General features: G+C 39.9%; 1 gene segment (V, D, J or C); it reads right to left on the bottom strand.

Annotated features, from left to right (window-relative positions):
- Positions 1-236: 236 nt before the first annotated feature.
- The window catches only part of LOC129197818 (T cell receptor beta constant 2-like), a 54,599-nt gene continuing 40,695 nt past the window's right edge, over positions 237-14,140 (bottom strand). Inside the window, 5 exon segments of the C gene segment in view lie at positions 237-518; positions 2,624-2,730; positions 3,813-3,830; positions 4,222-4,557; positions 7,866-7,918. Of these exon segments, the coding sequence occupies positions 492-518; positions 2,624-2,730; positions 3,813-3,830; positions 4,222-4,557; positions 7,866-7,918 (541 nt within the window).

Raw genomic sequence — 14,140 nt, 5'->3', positions numbered from 1 at the left:
TCCTGGAGCATGCAAGCCTCTGAAGTCTGCAGACCCAGTCCAGTCGTTCGTACACAGTCTAAGTACTGGATGTGCCTTCTACTGTTCTCATAACAGATAAGCTATGACTATAACGATGGTCAGTGAATGTTCTTTATCACAAGTTCCTTATGATAATACACATCACTGGAAGTTATTGTTTAGAACATTATTGCTACAAAAGACCAAATGAAAAAAAAACCAACAACTCATGATTCTTGAATGGAAAAGAAGCTAAAACTTTATTCCTAACTCAATGAGCTGGGTCCTCAGCCTTTGAGCATTAAGGTGTTAGTTTTAAAGATATGATACTATATGATACAATATGATATGGAAGTACAGGGAAAACCCAGCAGTGGAAGAACAGGAGGGGGGTCAGAGAACCACCAAGAAATAATATTCAGAAGTTCTTAGACAGAAGCAAAGAAATAATTTGCTGTGTTCCTGCTGATGTGATGAAGACGACTCTTCATTTATTCTCTATACAACTTGCCACCAGTCTAATTGAAAACAAAACAGAATAAACAAATAACCCCCCCAAAAAAAACCAAGAAAAAGCAACAAATACAATAATCTAGGAAATAATAGACTGTATTTATCAGTGTCCCAACTGCTGTGTCTCCTCAGAGCATTAACAGAAATGACCATGTTGTATCTCCATGCTTTCTCCCCTTTTTGTACCAAGGAAGTGTCTTAAACTGTACAGCTTCTTTATTTACATACTGAACTAATATCTTTACATGCAACTTTGTGTGTTAGACGACTAATCCAGTGTCCTTCTATAATGGAGTGACTGCATCAGTGGATAACGGAAGAGCTACAGATGGCATCTACCTCGACTTCTGTAAGGCCTTTTATACGATCCCACACAACATTCTTACTACTAAACTGGAGAGATATGGTTTTCATGGATGGACTATTACATGGGTAAGGAATTGGCTTGATGACTATGCTCAAAGAGTTACAGTCAATGACTCAATGCCCAAGTGGAAACCAGTAACGAGTGGTTTCCCTCAAGGGTCCATACTGGGACTGATACCATTTAATACCTTCATCAATGTGTGGGACAGTGGGATTGAGTGGTGCAGTTGATATGCTTGAGGGAAGGGACCATCCAGAGGGGCCTGTACAGGCTTAAGGTGTGGGGCCATGTGAACATCATAAAGTTCAACAAGGCCAAGTGCAAGGTCATGCACCTGGGCGGGGCAATCACCAGGATCAGTACAGACTAGGGGATGCATGGCTTGAGAGCAGCCCTGTGGAGAAGGACTTGGGAATACTGGTGGATGAAAAATTCTGTGTCAGCCAGCCATGTGTGCTTGCAGTCTAGAAAGCAAACTGTATCCTGCTGCATCAAGAGAGTGTGGCCAGCCAGTCAAGGGAGGTGATTCTGCCCCTCTACTCTGCTTTCATGAGACCCACACCTGGAATACTGTGTCCAGTTCTGGGGTCTTCAGCACAAGAAAGACATGGACTTGTTGGAATGAGTCCAGAGGAGGGCCACAAAAATCATCAGAGGGCTGGAACACCTCTCCTCTGAAGAAAGGCTGGGAGAGTTGGGGTTGTTCAGCCTGGAGAAGAGAAGCGTCTGGGGAGACCTTCTTGAGACCTTTCAATATACAAGGAGGCTTATAAGAGAGACAGAGACTTTTTACCAAGGCTTGTTGTGACAGGATGAGGGGCAATGGTTTTAAACTGATACAGGGTAGGTTTGGATTGGAGATAAGGAAGACATTTTTTATGATGAGGGTGGCGAGACACTGGAATAGGTTGCCCAGAGAAGTTGTGGATGCCCCCTCCCTGGAAGTGTTCAAGGCCAGGTTGGATGGGCCTTCAAGCAACTTGATCTAGTGAAAGATGTCCCTGCTCATAGCGGGAGGGTTGGACCAGATCATCTTTAAAGGTCTCTTCTGACCCAAACCATTCTGTGATTCTATGATTGTGATGCAGTAAAGTACAAACCTACTCCCTCTACTATCTTTGAAAAAAAGGACACAAACCCAGAACTGAGATTGTGTTCATACTCAATTTCAACTCTACCAGGTCACTTTTCAAATAACTCTCCTAGCCCTGCTTTTAAAGGAACAAGTGCTGAGTCTTCCAGGGAATATCTTTCAGCCATATGAGAAACTTAGTGATAAAAAATATTTCCTGGTAGTTAGTTAAACTTCTCCCATTTGTTCAGATTTATCCCACTGTTCTTTGTAAATCTTTGTTCAGATTTATCCCATGTATCTCCTCAAAACCCCTGCTTATTACTTTAACTGCAGGCATGAGTCCCTTTTCAATGCTTACAGAAAAGTATGATATATCAGATATATTTCCCTTCTTTATTTTCTGGAGTAATCAGAATTAGTTCTCATCTTTTTCCATGTATTTAAAGAGTATTTCAAGAAGGAACTGTTCTTCCAGATAGCATTGATTTTATTCGAGTTATGGAAAAACAATATTAGAAAACTCATCACTTGTTATTTTTCAAACTAGCCTGCACAAACCGAGCAGAGCACATGAAGAACAACTCCACAGCTGAGAAGAGATTTAGTCTGTCTCCATTCATCCTTATACAAATGAGTAAGATTAACCTGCAAGTTGCACACTAGCCTACCTTGGCTGTCCACACCAGACTGCTCACCAAAACTGCATAGATCAAGGCTTTGCCACAGAGAAGGAGGTAAGTGAGCTTCAGAGAATTTCCATACCGCAAGTAGGACTCTGCAAATCAAACATAATTTGTGTATTGAATTATCATCACCACGAGAGACTAGATCTAATGCAGGTTTAATCAAATAAGAACCCTTGAAATCTTTAGCTAAGCAACACAAAGCAACTACAGTCAAATTAATGGCTCTGTTGACACAAGATAGCAGGGGATGGGAAAGAACACTATGATTTAATAAACCAAAAGAGAAAGCGAGTCTAGGAAAGACAGAGATTGACTTTTTGCTAAGAAAGTATGCCCTGATTTGGAATGTTTAACCATTGTTTTGCCACACTTATTGAAAAACCAGTCTGTTCATGTGAATCCCCTCTTAAGGACTCGAATTAAGCTGAATGACAAGACACAAATGTTTTTCACTCGTTATTGTCAGTGGCCTTGTGAGTGCTGCTGATATATTAGGGAAGTTTTACGTAGCCCAGAATAACATGGTATCTAGAAATTTTATTTTTATAGATTTTTCACTCTTAAGGAATTGCAGTAGTATGGAGACACCAGCCTGATCTTGGTTCAGTCTTAAGATTCCTGAAGCATTAAAGAAGTTGGTGAAAAATAAGAGTGTGTAAATATGTATACATAGAGGAAATAAACATATTTTTTAAGATGGGTATCCCTGCAGTTTGGAGGGGAATGTGACTTGTGATGAGAAGTATTCTAAATTTGATACCAAGAAATATTCAGAAATCCAGATTCTGAATCTTGATGTGACATCACTTGACTAAGTATGAATTTTTTCTTTCATGGCTGGGCAAGCAACTTCCCAACAGAAGGCCGTGTTAAGGACCAGGGGACATGATAAAAAGAGCAAAATAACAGTCTATAGGAAGGTTCCACAATGTCTTCTGTTATTTCAAAAGGGAATCATAAAGAAGAGCTAAAAACCCAAAACACAGCTACATACAGCATGCATATACAACCCTCCCAAAGTCTTTTTTTTTAAAAAATCTAACATACAAACCACTTAGATGAGGAAATACAATTATTCTTGTAGTAGAAATCTCATACACCTTGTACTTAGCATCAGTAAAAGTGGAATTAAAATACATACAAGTATTTGCCTGTGAGAAGACACACATACCTTCCGTGAGTGCACAACCTGAAAGACAAAAATGAACTGAAAGTCACATTTCTTTTCAATGCAAATAGAACATAAATTTTAGAAGTTTCGGTTTACAATATACTGCCTGATTAGTTTTAATATACTATCTATTTTATTATACTATACATTTTACTATACTACAGAGATTTCTCAGTGAAAATATGAAGAATTTTTTTAAAAACTATAGACGTATAATGATAATGTAGATACTAAGGACCAGGAATATGAAGAGACATATGCAAATACCTGCATATTTACATGTATATTTATGCCATAACTACACCCTGTATAGAAGTTGCATATAGATACATTTCACATCATAACCCACATCCTTTTGATTTGTGATTTCTAGTTCGTACAGCATGGTGATATACATTTTTTTACTCACCAGCATCACCGTAGATGAATTTCGGTATTGATTTCAGTGTTTCATTCTGAAAAAATTCGGCAACACACTCAAAACGGTTCAAAGGGTTGAACCATTCCTGGGCTGAGATCCTCAGTCGGCTGGTCAATGAGTAGGTACTCCGATTCTGTGTAGAAAACTCATCTGTTCCCACCCCTTTTGTCCTCTTAGCACCATTCACCTTCCAGACCAGATTCAGGTGGTCAGGATAGAAACCAGAGGCCAGGCATACCAGTGTGGCCTTGCTCTTCTGTTGGATCTCTTGCTTTGATGGGGAAAAGATGGCCACAGCTGGAGGTATGATTTCATCGTTCTTCCCTGAAATGGAAAGCAATATGGCCCAGAGCCTACCTTACCGTCATCAATCAGAAGCCCCTTAAAATTGTACTGTATTTGTGCTATGTGACTCCTGATATATTGGGCCTTTTAACAAGATGATTAATAACTATTAGATAGGTAGACACCAGGAAACTGAAAGCATTTGTCTTCACTCATTACACCAAAACATGAAAGTTTTGGCTACAGAAATGCATGAGTGTTTGAATTTCTAGTTTTGTCTCTGTCAGAAGAATGAGAAAGCTGAAAAGAAGCTGAGCAAACAGGTAGGCAGAAAAGTATCCAGTAGTGCTATAAGGCCTGTACTTGTAATATTGTACTAATAGATAAGAGTTACAAGGCACAAGTATCTTCAACTGACTGCGTTACATTCTGGAGATGTAGTAAGACATGATGGTTTCTACAGTGTTCAGAATTACACTGCCATGTGATACCCTACTTGAACCGCCTCCATCTAAGAGGTGACTTGAAAGGAAGGAGTGAACCTTTCTCACTAAGTGAAGAACACTTTCAGTAGATAACCTGAATCTGCCTGGGACAAGTTTTGCTTTAGGTCTTAACTTGCCATCCTTTCTTAAGGCTATGAAATATATCTTTATGTTACTTATTATATAGGTTATCCCAGCCCTCATCCTAGAATACACATCTTCCCGAAATGATGCAAGATTCTATACACTGACAAACCAAAAGGTGTCCCTTCTCCCAAAGTGTTTAACACCCACAATAAGACAAAAGACAACAGATTCTACAGTCAAAAAGGATGTAGAAGTCAATAATGAGATGTCACTCATAAACTAGGCAGTGACCACTAAAAGCCACCTTTTATTTTTTTTTTCCATATACTTTATTGAAGTGCCTTTTTTACTCATCTAGCTTGATAAATCCACCAGGTCTGCAGAGTGCACGTGGGAACAGAAATGCAGACAGAACTATGGAGCAAAAGATAAAACTTCTACTTTTTTTTGGTGTGAAGGCACTATAAATTGTAAATGTTCTTCCTGATCACTCCCTCCTTTCTAGAGTGCAGAGAAGTAGCAGAATTAGTAGAAACTGCTATCTTGCATAGATCTTGACCCCTAAGCCCTAGTGTTTGCTTTCAACTGTTAGCCTTAATCATGATTGTCAGTGCTTACTCTACAAAGATCCCTGGGGTGCTTCTGTGAAAAATGTGTGAACTTGTACAGACTTCAGTAGGAGTAATGGAGATAACACCCTAGAAGGTTTAGCACTGCTCTGCTTTCCTTCCAGTGGTCATGATGAGAGGTTGATCATTGTTACTTCTCCCTTCTAGTACTTTATGAATTTTTTTCTTATCCTAAAAGTATCTCCGACATAAGTTCACTGGCTCATAGCCTAAATGGCTAATGAGTGAAGACATGGAAACAGATAGGGAGGACACAAAAGAAAAATGAGAGATTTAACAAGACTAAACAAAAAAAAAAAAAAAAAGACAAAGAGGAATGCAGGTGAAAAAGGCAGATAGAAAGAATGATAAAACTACTGGAAAGACAAAGTGTTCTGGTTTTAGCTGATACAGAGTTAATTTTCTTTCTAGTAGCTGGTATAGTGCTGTGTTTTGGATTTAGTATGAGAATAATGTTGATAACACATTGGTGTTTTTAGTTGCTGCTGGGTAGTTGTAGTGTCTACACTAAGTCAAGGACTTTTCAGCTTCCCACACCCTGCCAGGCACAGAAGAAACTGGGACAGCACAGCCAGGACAGCTGACCCAGACTGGCCAAAGGGATATTCCATACCATATCATGTCATGCTCTGGATGTGACTGAGAAAGTTAGCCAGGACGCAGATTCGCTGCCTGGAAACAGACTAGGCAGTGGTTTTGTTTTTTTTTCCCTGCATATGGTAAGCAACTGCATTTGTGCATAACATTATTATTATTATTACTACTACTATTATTATTCTCTTCCTTTGTTATCCTATTGAACTGCCTTTATCTCAGCCCATAAGGTTTTTTTTCCCATTCTCCTCCCCATCCCCCCAGCGGAGGGAGGAGTGAGCGAGCGGCTGTGTTACCCTCTGGGGCAAAACCACGACACAAAGAAAGCCAGAGAATGAGCATGCTTGAAAGGGAATAAAGAGACTGGTACTAGCAAGAGCAGAGACGATCAGAAAAAAGTGCTAGCAACAGCCCATTCTGTTCTGATCTTTCACGGTGTTCATGGCAGACACTGCCACAATGCTTAATCACTTCCATGCATAAACTCATGCATACTCTGTCACACATATTTCACCCACCTAAGAGGAAAAAGTACCTCAGTTCTTCCATTCTCACCATGGCAAGGTCAGTTGCATGATTTTTTTGTTATCTTTTACTCCTACTCTCATCTTAAAATCATCTGTGTATATGCTACATATCATTAATGCAAAGGAAATTTTCAAGCATCCTCCCCATTGAGCACTTGGGTTAATCACAGTTGCGTAGCTATAATTGTGAGCACAGTGCCAACACCAAAGGTAGGTAGTGCAGTTAAAAAGTACAGCTGTACACAGACTACAACCCACAGTGTCATTATGCTCTTGCCAGCCACTTAGTTCCTTAAAACGGTACTGTTTAAAGGAGCAGGCACCAGTGTGTATTTCTACAGTTTGCTATCAGATGTGGCAGTAGCAGATGGAAAACATTATTTTGCACTGTGATTCCAAAATGCCTTGATAAAGGTGATGTTAAATCTTTCGCTGGGAGGGGAGAAGGCAGAGAAAGCAGATGGGGAAAAAGAGAAAGAACAGAAGAGAAAAGTGCACAGAGAGAAAAACAATGTGGTCCTTTTTGAGAATTAGAAGTTGTGAAAAAGACTGTTAGAGGAAGCCAGTGTCCCAAATCAACTTTGAGGACCCTCCCCACCATCTCTGGAGGGGGGCAAAGTACCAGCAAGACTTTTTCCCTGTGTGATTCAGCACACACAAGAATCTGGACTCTACCTCTGAAATGTTGCTTTTGATTGTTACATACACAAACTGGAAAAAATTGCAGACTGAAGAAGGATCCTTCATTCCTCCCCATGGGAGGAAACAATTATTTCTTCCTTTCTCCTTTCATAAAGTTCCCATTAAGTGAAGACAGAGGCAAGGAACACAAGGATCTCAAAATTCATGCCTGCAAATCCTACATTTCCATATTAGCACACTTCATTTTAATAAGCAACCAATAAAGCATTAATCCTGTCTTCATGGCCATATGAAAAATGATAATTATTCTGCTCTTAGTTAAGAATGCTCTTGTCCCCTAAACCAGTATTACATATATCATGGAGATCTAAATTCTGTCTTACCTAGGACTGTGAGTTTTGTCCCACTGCCAAAGTTCAGTTTTTCATTATTCACACTGTTTTGCAGCTGCAGAAAAACCTCTCCTCTACTCTCTGTTCTCTGAGCTAAACCTGTGGACTAACCCTCCCCTCATGCGGTACCAGCAAAAGAAGAAACAGAAATGACTTTAATTTATGGTCCCCTAAAAAAAAAAAGAAAGAACTGTAAGGGATTACCACCATATCTATGTGTCTAACCAGGTAAGATCAATCGCAGAAATACCTCTTCCAGAGCCCTTTTGCTTCAGGCTTAGGTGAATTGGTTGTTGCAGCTTTCACCATTTCTTTAAAGGACATGTATCTATTTATCTAGGTGTTCTATTAGAAAATATTTCCTATATGCAGACAGAATACTTTTCTTTGCTTATTTTCAACTAAACAGCCTCATTTCCTTATTTTCCTCATTTCCTTTCAACATCATGAACATTCTTCTCTCGTAAAATAAATGTCTTTTTTTTAACTTACAAAATAAGTTGCAATATATAACACATGACCCTGGTCCACTATTCCCACTGTAGCAGTTCCTAAACATACCTCCTTTTCTCCTTCCCTGGAAGGAACTCTGCTTTTATTCTCTCTGTTCTTTTAGCTATGATTATTAAAGTTAGCTGCATAATTGATTATGGTCAATGAGGGATCAGTATATTGATTTTCATCCACTCAGGCAGCTCAGATTCAAACCGGATTTCAAAAAAATGTGCCGATCAACTAATTTTTCCTATGGAGATTGAATTTTATCACTTGTAATCATTTTACTCTGCAGTGGAATGGTGTGGTACAAGAGCCTGAGGCATCAATTCTTCTGACTCCAGGAGCAATACAAGGAGAAGAAGAGATCACCATCATTTATCAGTCTTAGAGGCAGCCTTGTTTTCCTCTTGATTTGGAGAGTCCAAATACAGAAGTGTGGTCCAGAGAGATACATTCCTGAGAGCTACTTTTAACTGAAATGAACCACATAGAATATTCTGTTTCTGTGGTTTTGAGTGGCCTTTTAGCATCTATTCTGAAATAGTAAGATCGTTGTCCTAAATGATCTTTTTTATAATCACCATTCTGATAAGCCTGTTATGTGGAAAGAAACTTGCTGCACTGCGGTGAGTTGTTTGCTGTAACAGCAAGGAATTAAACAGCTGCAGAGAGCTGTCAGCATTGCTTATGATAAAGTTGAGTATTTATTTCTGACTTCTGTTTTGTCAACTAAAAATGCTAGTACACTTATTTGTCTCTCCCAGTTTTCTGAGATAACACATGCTTTAGTTTACGCTGAAAAGATTCAAAGTAATTTAAGTTCGTAGAGTCTTGATTTTGTTTTCTAGACCTCTCCAAAGTGTAACTGTAACTCAATTCTTTACAGAGAGATAGCCTTTCACTGACTTGTCCTTAATCACCTGTAGCCCCAGGAGAACTATCATTATGGAGAATAATTATACTTTTGGGGAATAGTGATTTTTGCAGATTTATTAAAACAATATATTTGTGATATGCACATGTTTTTTAACCCATTCTTCATACTAATTCTTTCTATGGACAGCTTTTTATTCACTGAAAATGCATTCATTCAGTTCTCTGAAGTGAAATGTGTGCCCCTACCTGGAGTACTAAACTCAGTCTATTCTCCAAAGTAGAGTGGATTAGTAACCCAGCACATCAGGAAAACACCAGTTTAATACTGAAAGGGAGAATAAGGGTGAAGTGAAGTTCTCTACAGAGAAGACCTGGGATCTGAAGTGATTTAAAAGAGAAAACAAGAATTTCTTACCCATTACTGTAAGTTTTGTGCCATCGCCGAAAACGATGTTATTGGTGGTCACGGTGACAAAGTGGTGTATCAGAAGCTAAGAAAAGGGATGCACTGCAGTTGACTTTAGTAAGCAGAAGCTTAAGCAATACTTACTGTATCTGGAATCCCAAAGATCTCTCAATCTCTGTCCGAAGGGCTTTGGCAGAAAACCAGCTTGAAATCCTATTGCATTTCCGAGAGTTTTTTTATACTTATTTTTATTGTCTACATTTTACCTCATGTTGTTTCACAACCTTTCTCTAACCTCCATGTTATCTCATTGGTATTACCTGCTATTCTTGTTTTGCAGCTGTAGGAACCAAAGTGGTAGAGGCTGTCATTGCCTAGAAATACAATTCTTCTACAACAAGAACTTCCGTACTATCAGTCTTGTACTTTAAGCATTGTGAAGCCTTCCTTTCTGTAACTTGTGGAATTAATAATCAAATACTTGCTTTGTGGTTGTCATAGTCACATGCCTTTTCATATAGGTGGTTCGCCTTTGTGGCACTGAACTAAAACAAATCCATTTGTTTTCCCTTCAATGTCAGGCCAGCCATCTTGAATAGTCTTTCTGGTTCCCATTCCATTTTCTGCTAGGTTAAAAGTAATCCACACAAGAAGAGTCCAGAAGAATCAGCTGGCTGGTCTCAGACAAACCCTTGATATCCATTAGGAAGAACTGCAGTGAGAGAGTGTGGAGAAGGATGAGAGAAAACCTTTGTGCTCACAGGCCTGAGTCAGTCATGGACACTGAAGGTTTACGTATGAGAGAAAACCCCAGCACATTTTATATCGTGCCTCTGAGAGATACCTGCTACGTATTAGAATTCTTTTTCTAAGACTTTTATCACATTAATGAAGAACCATTTTGTGGTCTATTGCAAACATTATTGCATCAGAAAAAAAGTACTGATTCTCTGCTTCAAATACTCTGATAGGTTTTAAGTGCATCTGTAGTCAATCTGGTTTGCTGAAAATTATTTCAATGTCTCAGAATCTCCTGTCTTGTTTTCCAGAGAGGGCAGGCTCAGTTCTGACATGATGAAATTAAGTCCTAGCACACTACGTCTGCCAAGAAAAACCAAGAGAGAACACTCCTGCTGTGCTGCAGAATGCTCTGTGGCTGTCTTAACACAGTGTCCCACAAGACTTACACACATATGGGTTTTTGTAAAGGCCTCCTGTGGAATGTATCATTGTGGACCACCTGTCCCCACAACGATACAACCTCGTACAAAAACAATCCCACCCATGGCTCCGCCCTTCCATTTCTGTCATCCAGTCACCGTGAAAGATTGCCATAGGAATGACAGGCCACATCCTTCCTCTGCCATTGCTGTTTCTGTTTGATAGCCTGATTACCTCTTAGTGTATCCATTATCCCTGAATTTATAATCCCAACATTTTTTTCCTATAGACAAAATTTTTTTTTTTATTAGCTAGTTTAAAATGCAGTTACTTTCACTTGGTAACTTCATAACAGTGTTCATGCTGCTTTCCTTCCCACTCTTTTTTTCTTCTGCCCCAGGATAATAAACAGAACTCAAGCCCACAGGTTTGCATTGAGAGCAATTTGCTTACTACAAACTGGTGTTTCTGTTTGTAGCCTGGCCTGATTGTGAATATCCTCTTTGGTCTGTGCTGCGCTTGTCACAGTTGTTCTGAAAGGGAGGGAAGTAGGATGCTGAGCTCTTCAGTTTGTATTCCTCCAACTGCCCTGTTACAGGAAGCAGAAGTACAAGCTTCTCCCACGCGCCTGTGACCCTGACTATGAAATGGCTTCATCTAGGAGTAAGAGCATGCCTTCATTTTGGAGACTTTCTGAAGGGTGTGGGGACTGGTAGTGACAGGTAACAGGAAACTTTTGTCTCCCTCCCTTACACCTAACTAAATGGAGACACAAAACTATCCCTTTGCCCCACCTTCCACTTCCCCCTTACCCACCCCCCACCCCCCCACCCCAATTTGTTTAGGTATGTTGTAACTCCCCAGAGAGAAATTGCTGTGCCAGTGAGACTATGTGTACCAGCACACATGAACAAAACAGTTTAGGTTTGGGGCATATGTCCTGGCCTAGTCTTCTCAGGTAAAAGGTAAACACATAGTTAGCAACGTGACCAAATACCTCCCATAAACAGTTGTTCATATTCCTCTTTAATGGATTCACTTCAGTCTGTCTTGATATAAAAAAAATAGGCTTTGAAACAAGGTAATTGTACTAGGAAAATCACATTTTATCTTGTTTTCAGATATCACAGAAGAACCTGTAATTTCTGATACAATCTGTTCAGTTGGGAACAGCTGTTAGTATCCCTGGGAAGGGATTGAGAAACATAGACTAAACTGAAACATTTAGGACCAAGACATAGGACTACAGAAGGCAAGATACTGGATGGGTGATCTCAGTGCCCCTACAGTATCCTCTCTTCAACAAAAGCAAACTTGTGTGCCTAAGTCACTAATTATGGGAATGACTGCAGACATTTGTCTTTGTTTAGATTGTTGGGTTTTTTTAAAAAATACATTTAGAATTTTATTTGTCTTACTCTAACTAAATAATAAGACCAATAGTGGGATATTATTTGCGGGCCTTGGTCTTAGTCTCCGTTTGATCTCAGCACTGTTTATTCAGGGTCTAAAACCATTCTACAAAAAAATAATTTAAAATTGTTCTGTCTCTTCCAGTCTATGGCTCCATTAGTGTCCTTACTGTCACTAACAGACTCTCTCCCATATGGTGTCTTTCATTTAAAAACAAGCAAATCACCTCTGTATTAATTTTGAAGGAGTGTTTCTATGTGGTGCTAACATCTACTCAAGGCATGTTCATAAGGCAATTTCCAAGACATGCCAGCAGAGACCAGTCTTGTCCAACTTTAACCTATCAAAAGGAAAGGCCTTGTAGGCCATGAATTCAAATGAATGAGAAGGAGAGAAGAGAGGAAAGACAGTTCCTTGATTTTTATTTTCATGTCTCTCCTAGGAAGCTTCATGGGCCAAGCTGTGTAAAACTTCAGACAACAAAGAAAGGTGAGAATATGCAAGCCAGAGATATTTAGGACCATATTTTCTAACAACGGTATAATTTTAGTGGGGGAATTTCACAGGGAAGTAATAATCATCTCACATCAGTCCTGGATTCTTTAGAGTTTACAGAAGCAGCAGCAGATACAAGGAAGCAGGCAGAACTACAGAGATGCCCTGAGCTTTACAGATTTGTTTTAGGGACACTAGGACGTTCTTTTGATAAATATTCAATACTTTGGACCATGAACCCCTAAAATTAAGCAACAGCCCCCTTTTCAGGACATATATGTATACTGAAAAGATAACATGATGGAAGGAGAGGATGTATAAAATCACATCCTGTGATCGATTGACCTTGGCTGGCTGCCAGGTGCCCACCAAGCCCCTCTATTACTCCCTCTCCTCAGCAGGAGAGGGAGGACAGAAAATAAGATGAAAAAGAACTTGTGGGTTGAGATAAAGGCAGTTTAATAAAGAAAAAGCAAAGACCACGTGCAGAAGCAAAGGAAAACAAAAAGATTTATTCTCCACTTCCCATCAGCAGGTGATGTTCAGCCACTTCCTGGGAAGTAGGGCCTCAGTACAAGTAGTAGTTGCTTCAGAAGACAAATGCCTTAATAACGAATGCTCCCTCTCCTCCTTTATCTTAGTTTTATTGCTGAGCATGGCATCATATGGCATGGAATATCCCTTTGGTCTGATTGGGTCAGCTGTTCTGGGCATGTCCCAACCTCTTGCCCACCCCCAGCCTACTGGCCTTTGGAACAGGGGTGGGGGAATGGGTGGGTTTGGAGACACAGCCTTGATTCTGTGCAAGCACACTGCTCAGCAGTCTCTCACCTCCATCTTCTCTCTTTCCCCCTCCTCTCCTCCTTCTTTCCTTCCATCTCCTCTGTCACCTGCTGCTTCTTTCCTTCCATCTCCTCTGTCACCTCCTGCTGTTCTTTTGTCTCCTCTAGAACATCCTTTTCTTCCACCTCCTCATTCTTCTGTCCTTTTGTCTCATTCTTTTCTTCTTCTGACTCCTCTGTTGCCTCCTTCTTATCTTTTTTCTGCTTTTTCTGTCACCTCCTTCTTCCCTTCTGGTACCTCCTCTATTGGCTACTCTACTTCTGTCCCCTTCTTTTCTTTTTCTACCTCCTTTGTTTCTTCCTTCTTCTCTTCTTCCACTTCCTCTTTCACCTCCTTCTTCTCTTCTTCTGCCTCCTTTGGTGCTTCCTTCTTCTCTTTTTACACCTCCTCTAATGTGCCATTTTTCTTTTTTTCTGCATTCTCTGGCACCTCCTTCTTCTCTTCTTCCACCTCCTCTGTCACGTCCGCTCTTGGCTTCTTTCTCTTCTTTACATATCTTTTCCTGCCTCCTACATCTCTTTTTCCACCTCTTCTATTTCCTCCTTCTTCTTTTCTTCCACCTCCTCTCTCACCT

Source organism: Grus americana, chromosome 1, assembly GCF_028858705.1.
Source record: "Grus americana isolate bGruAme1 chromosome 1, bGruAme1.mat, whole genome shotgun sequence".
NCBI classification, from domain to species: Eukaryota; Metazoa; Chordata; class Aves; order Gruiformes; family Gruidae; genus Grus; species Grus americana.
Note: the sequence above shows the minus strand (reverse complement) of the source record. Positions and strands in the feature narration are given on the sequence as shown.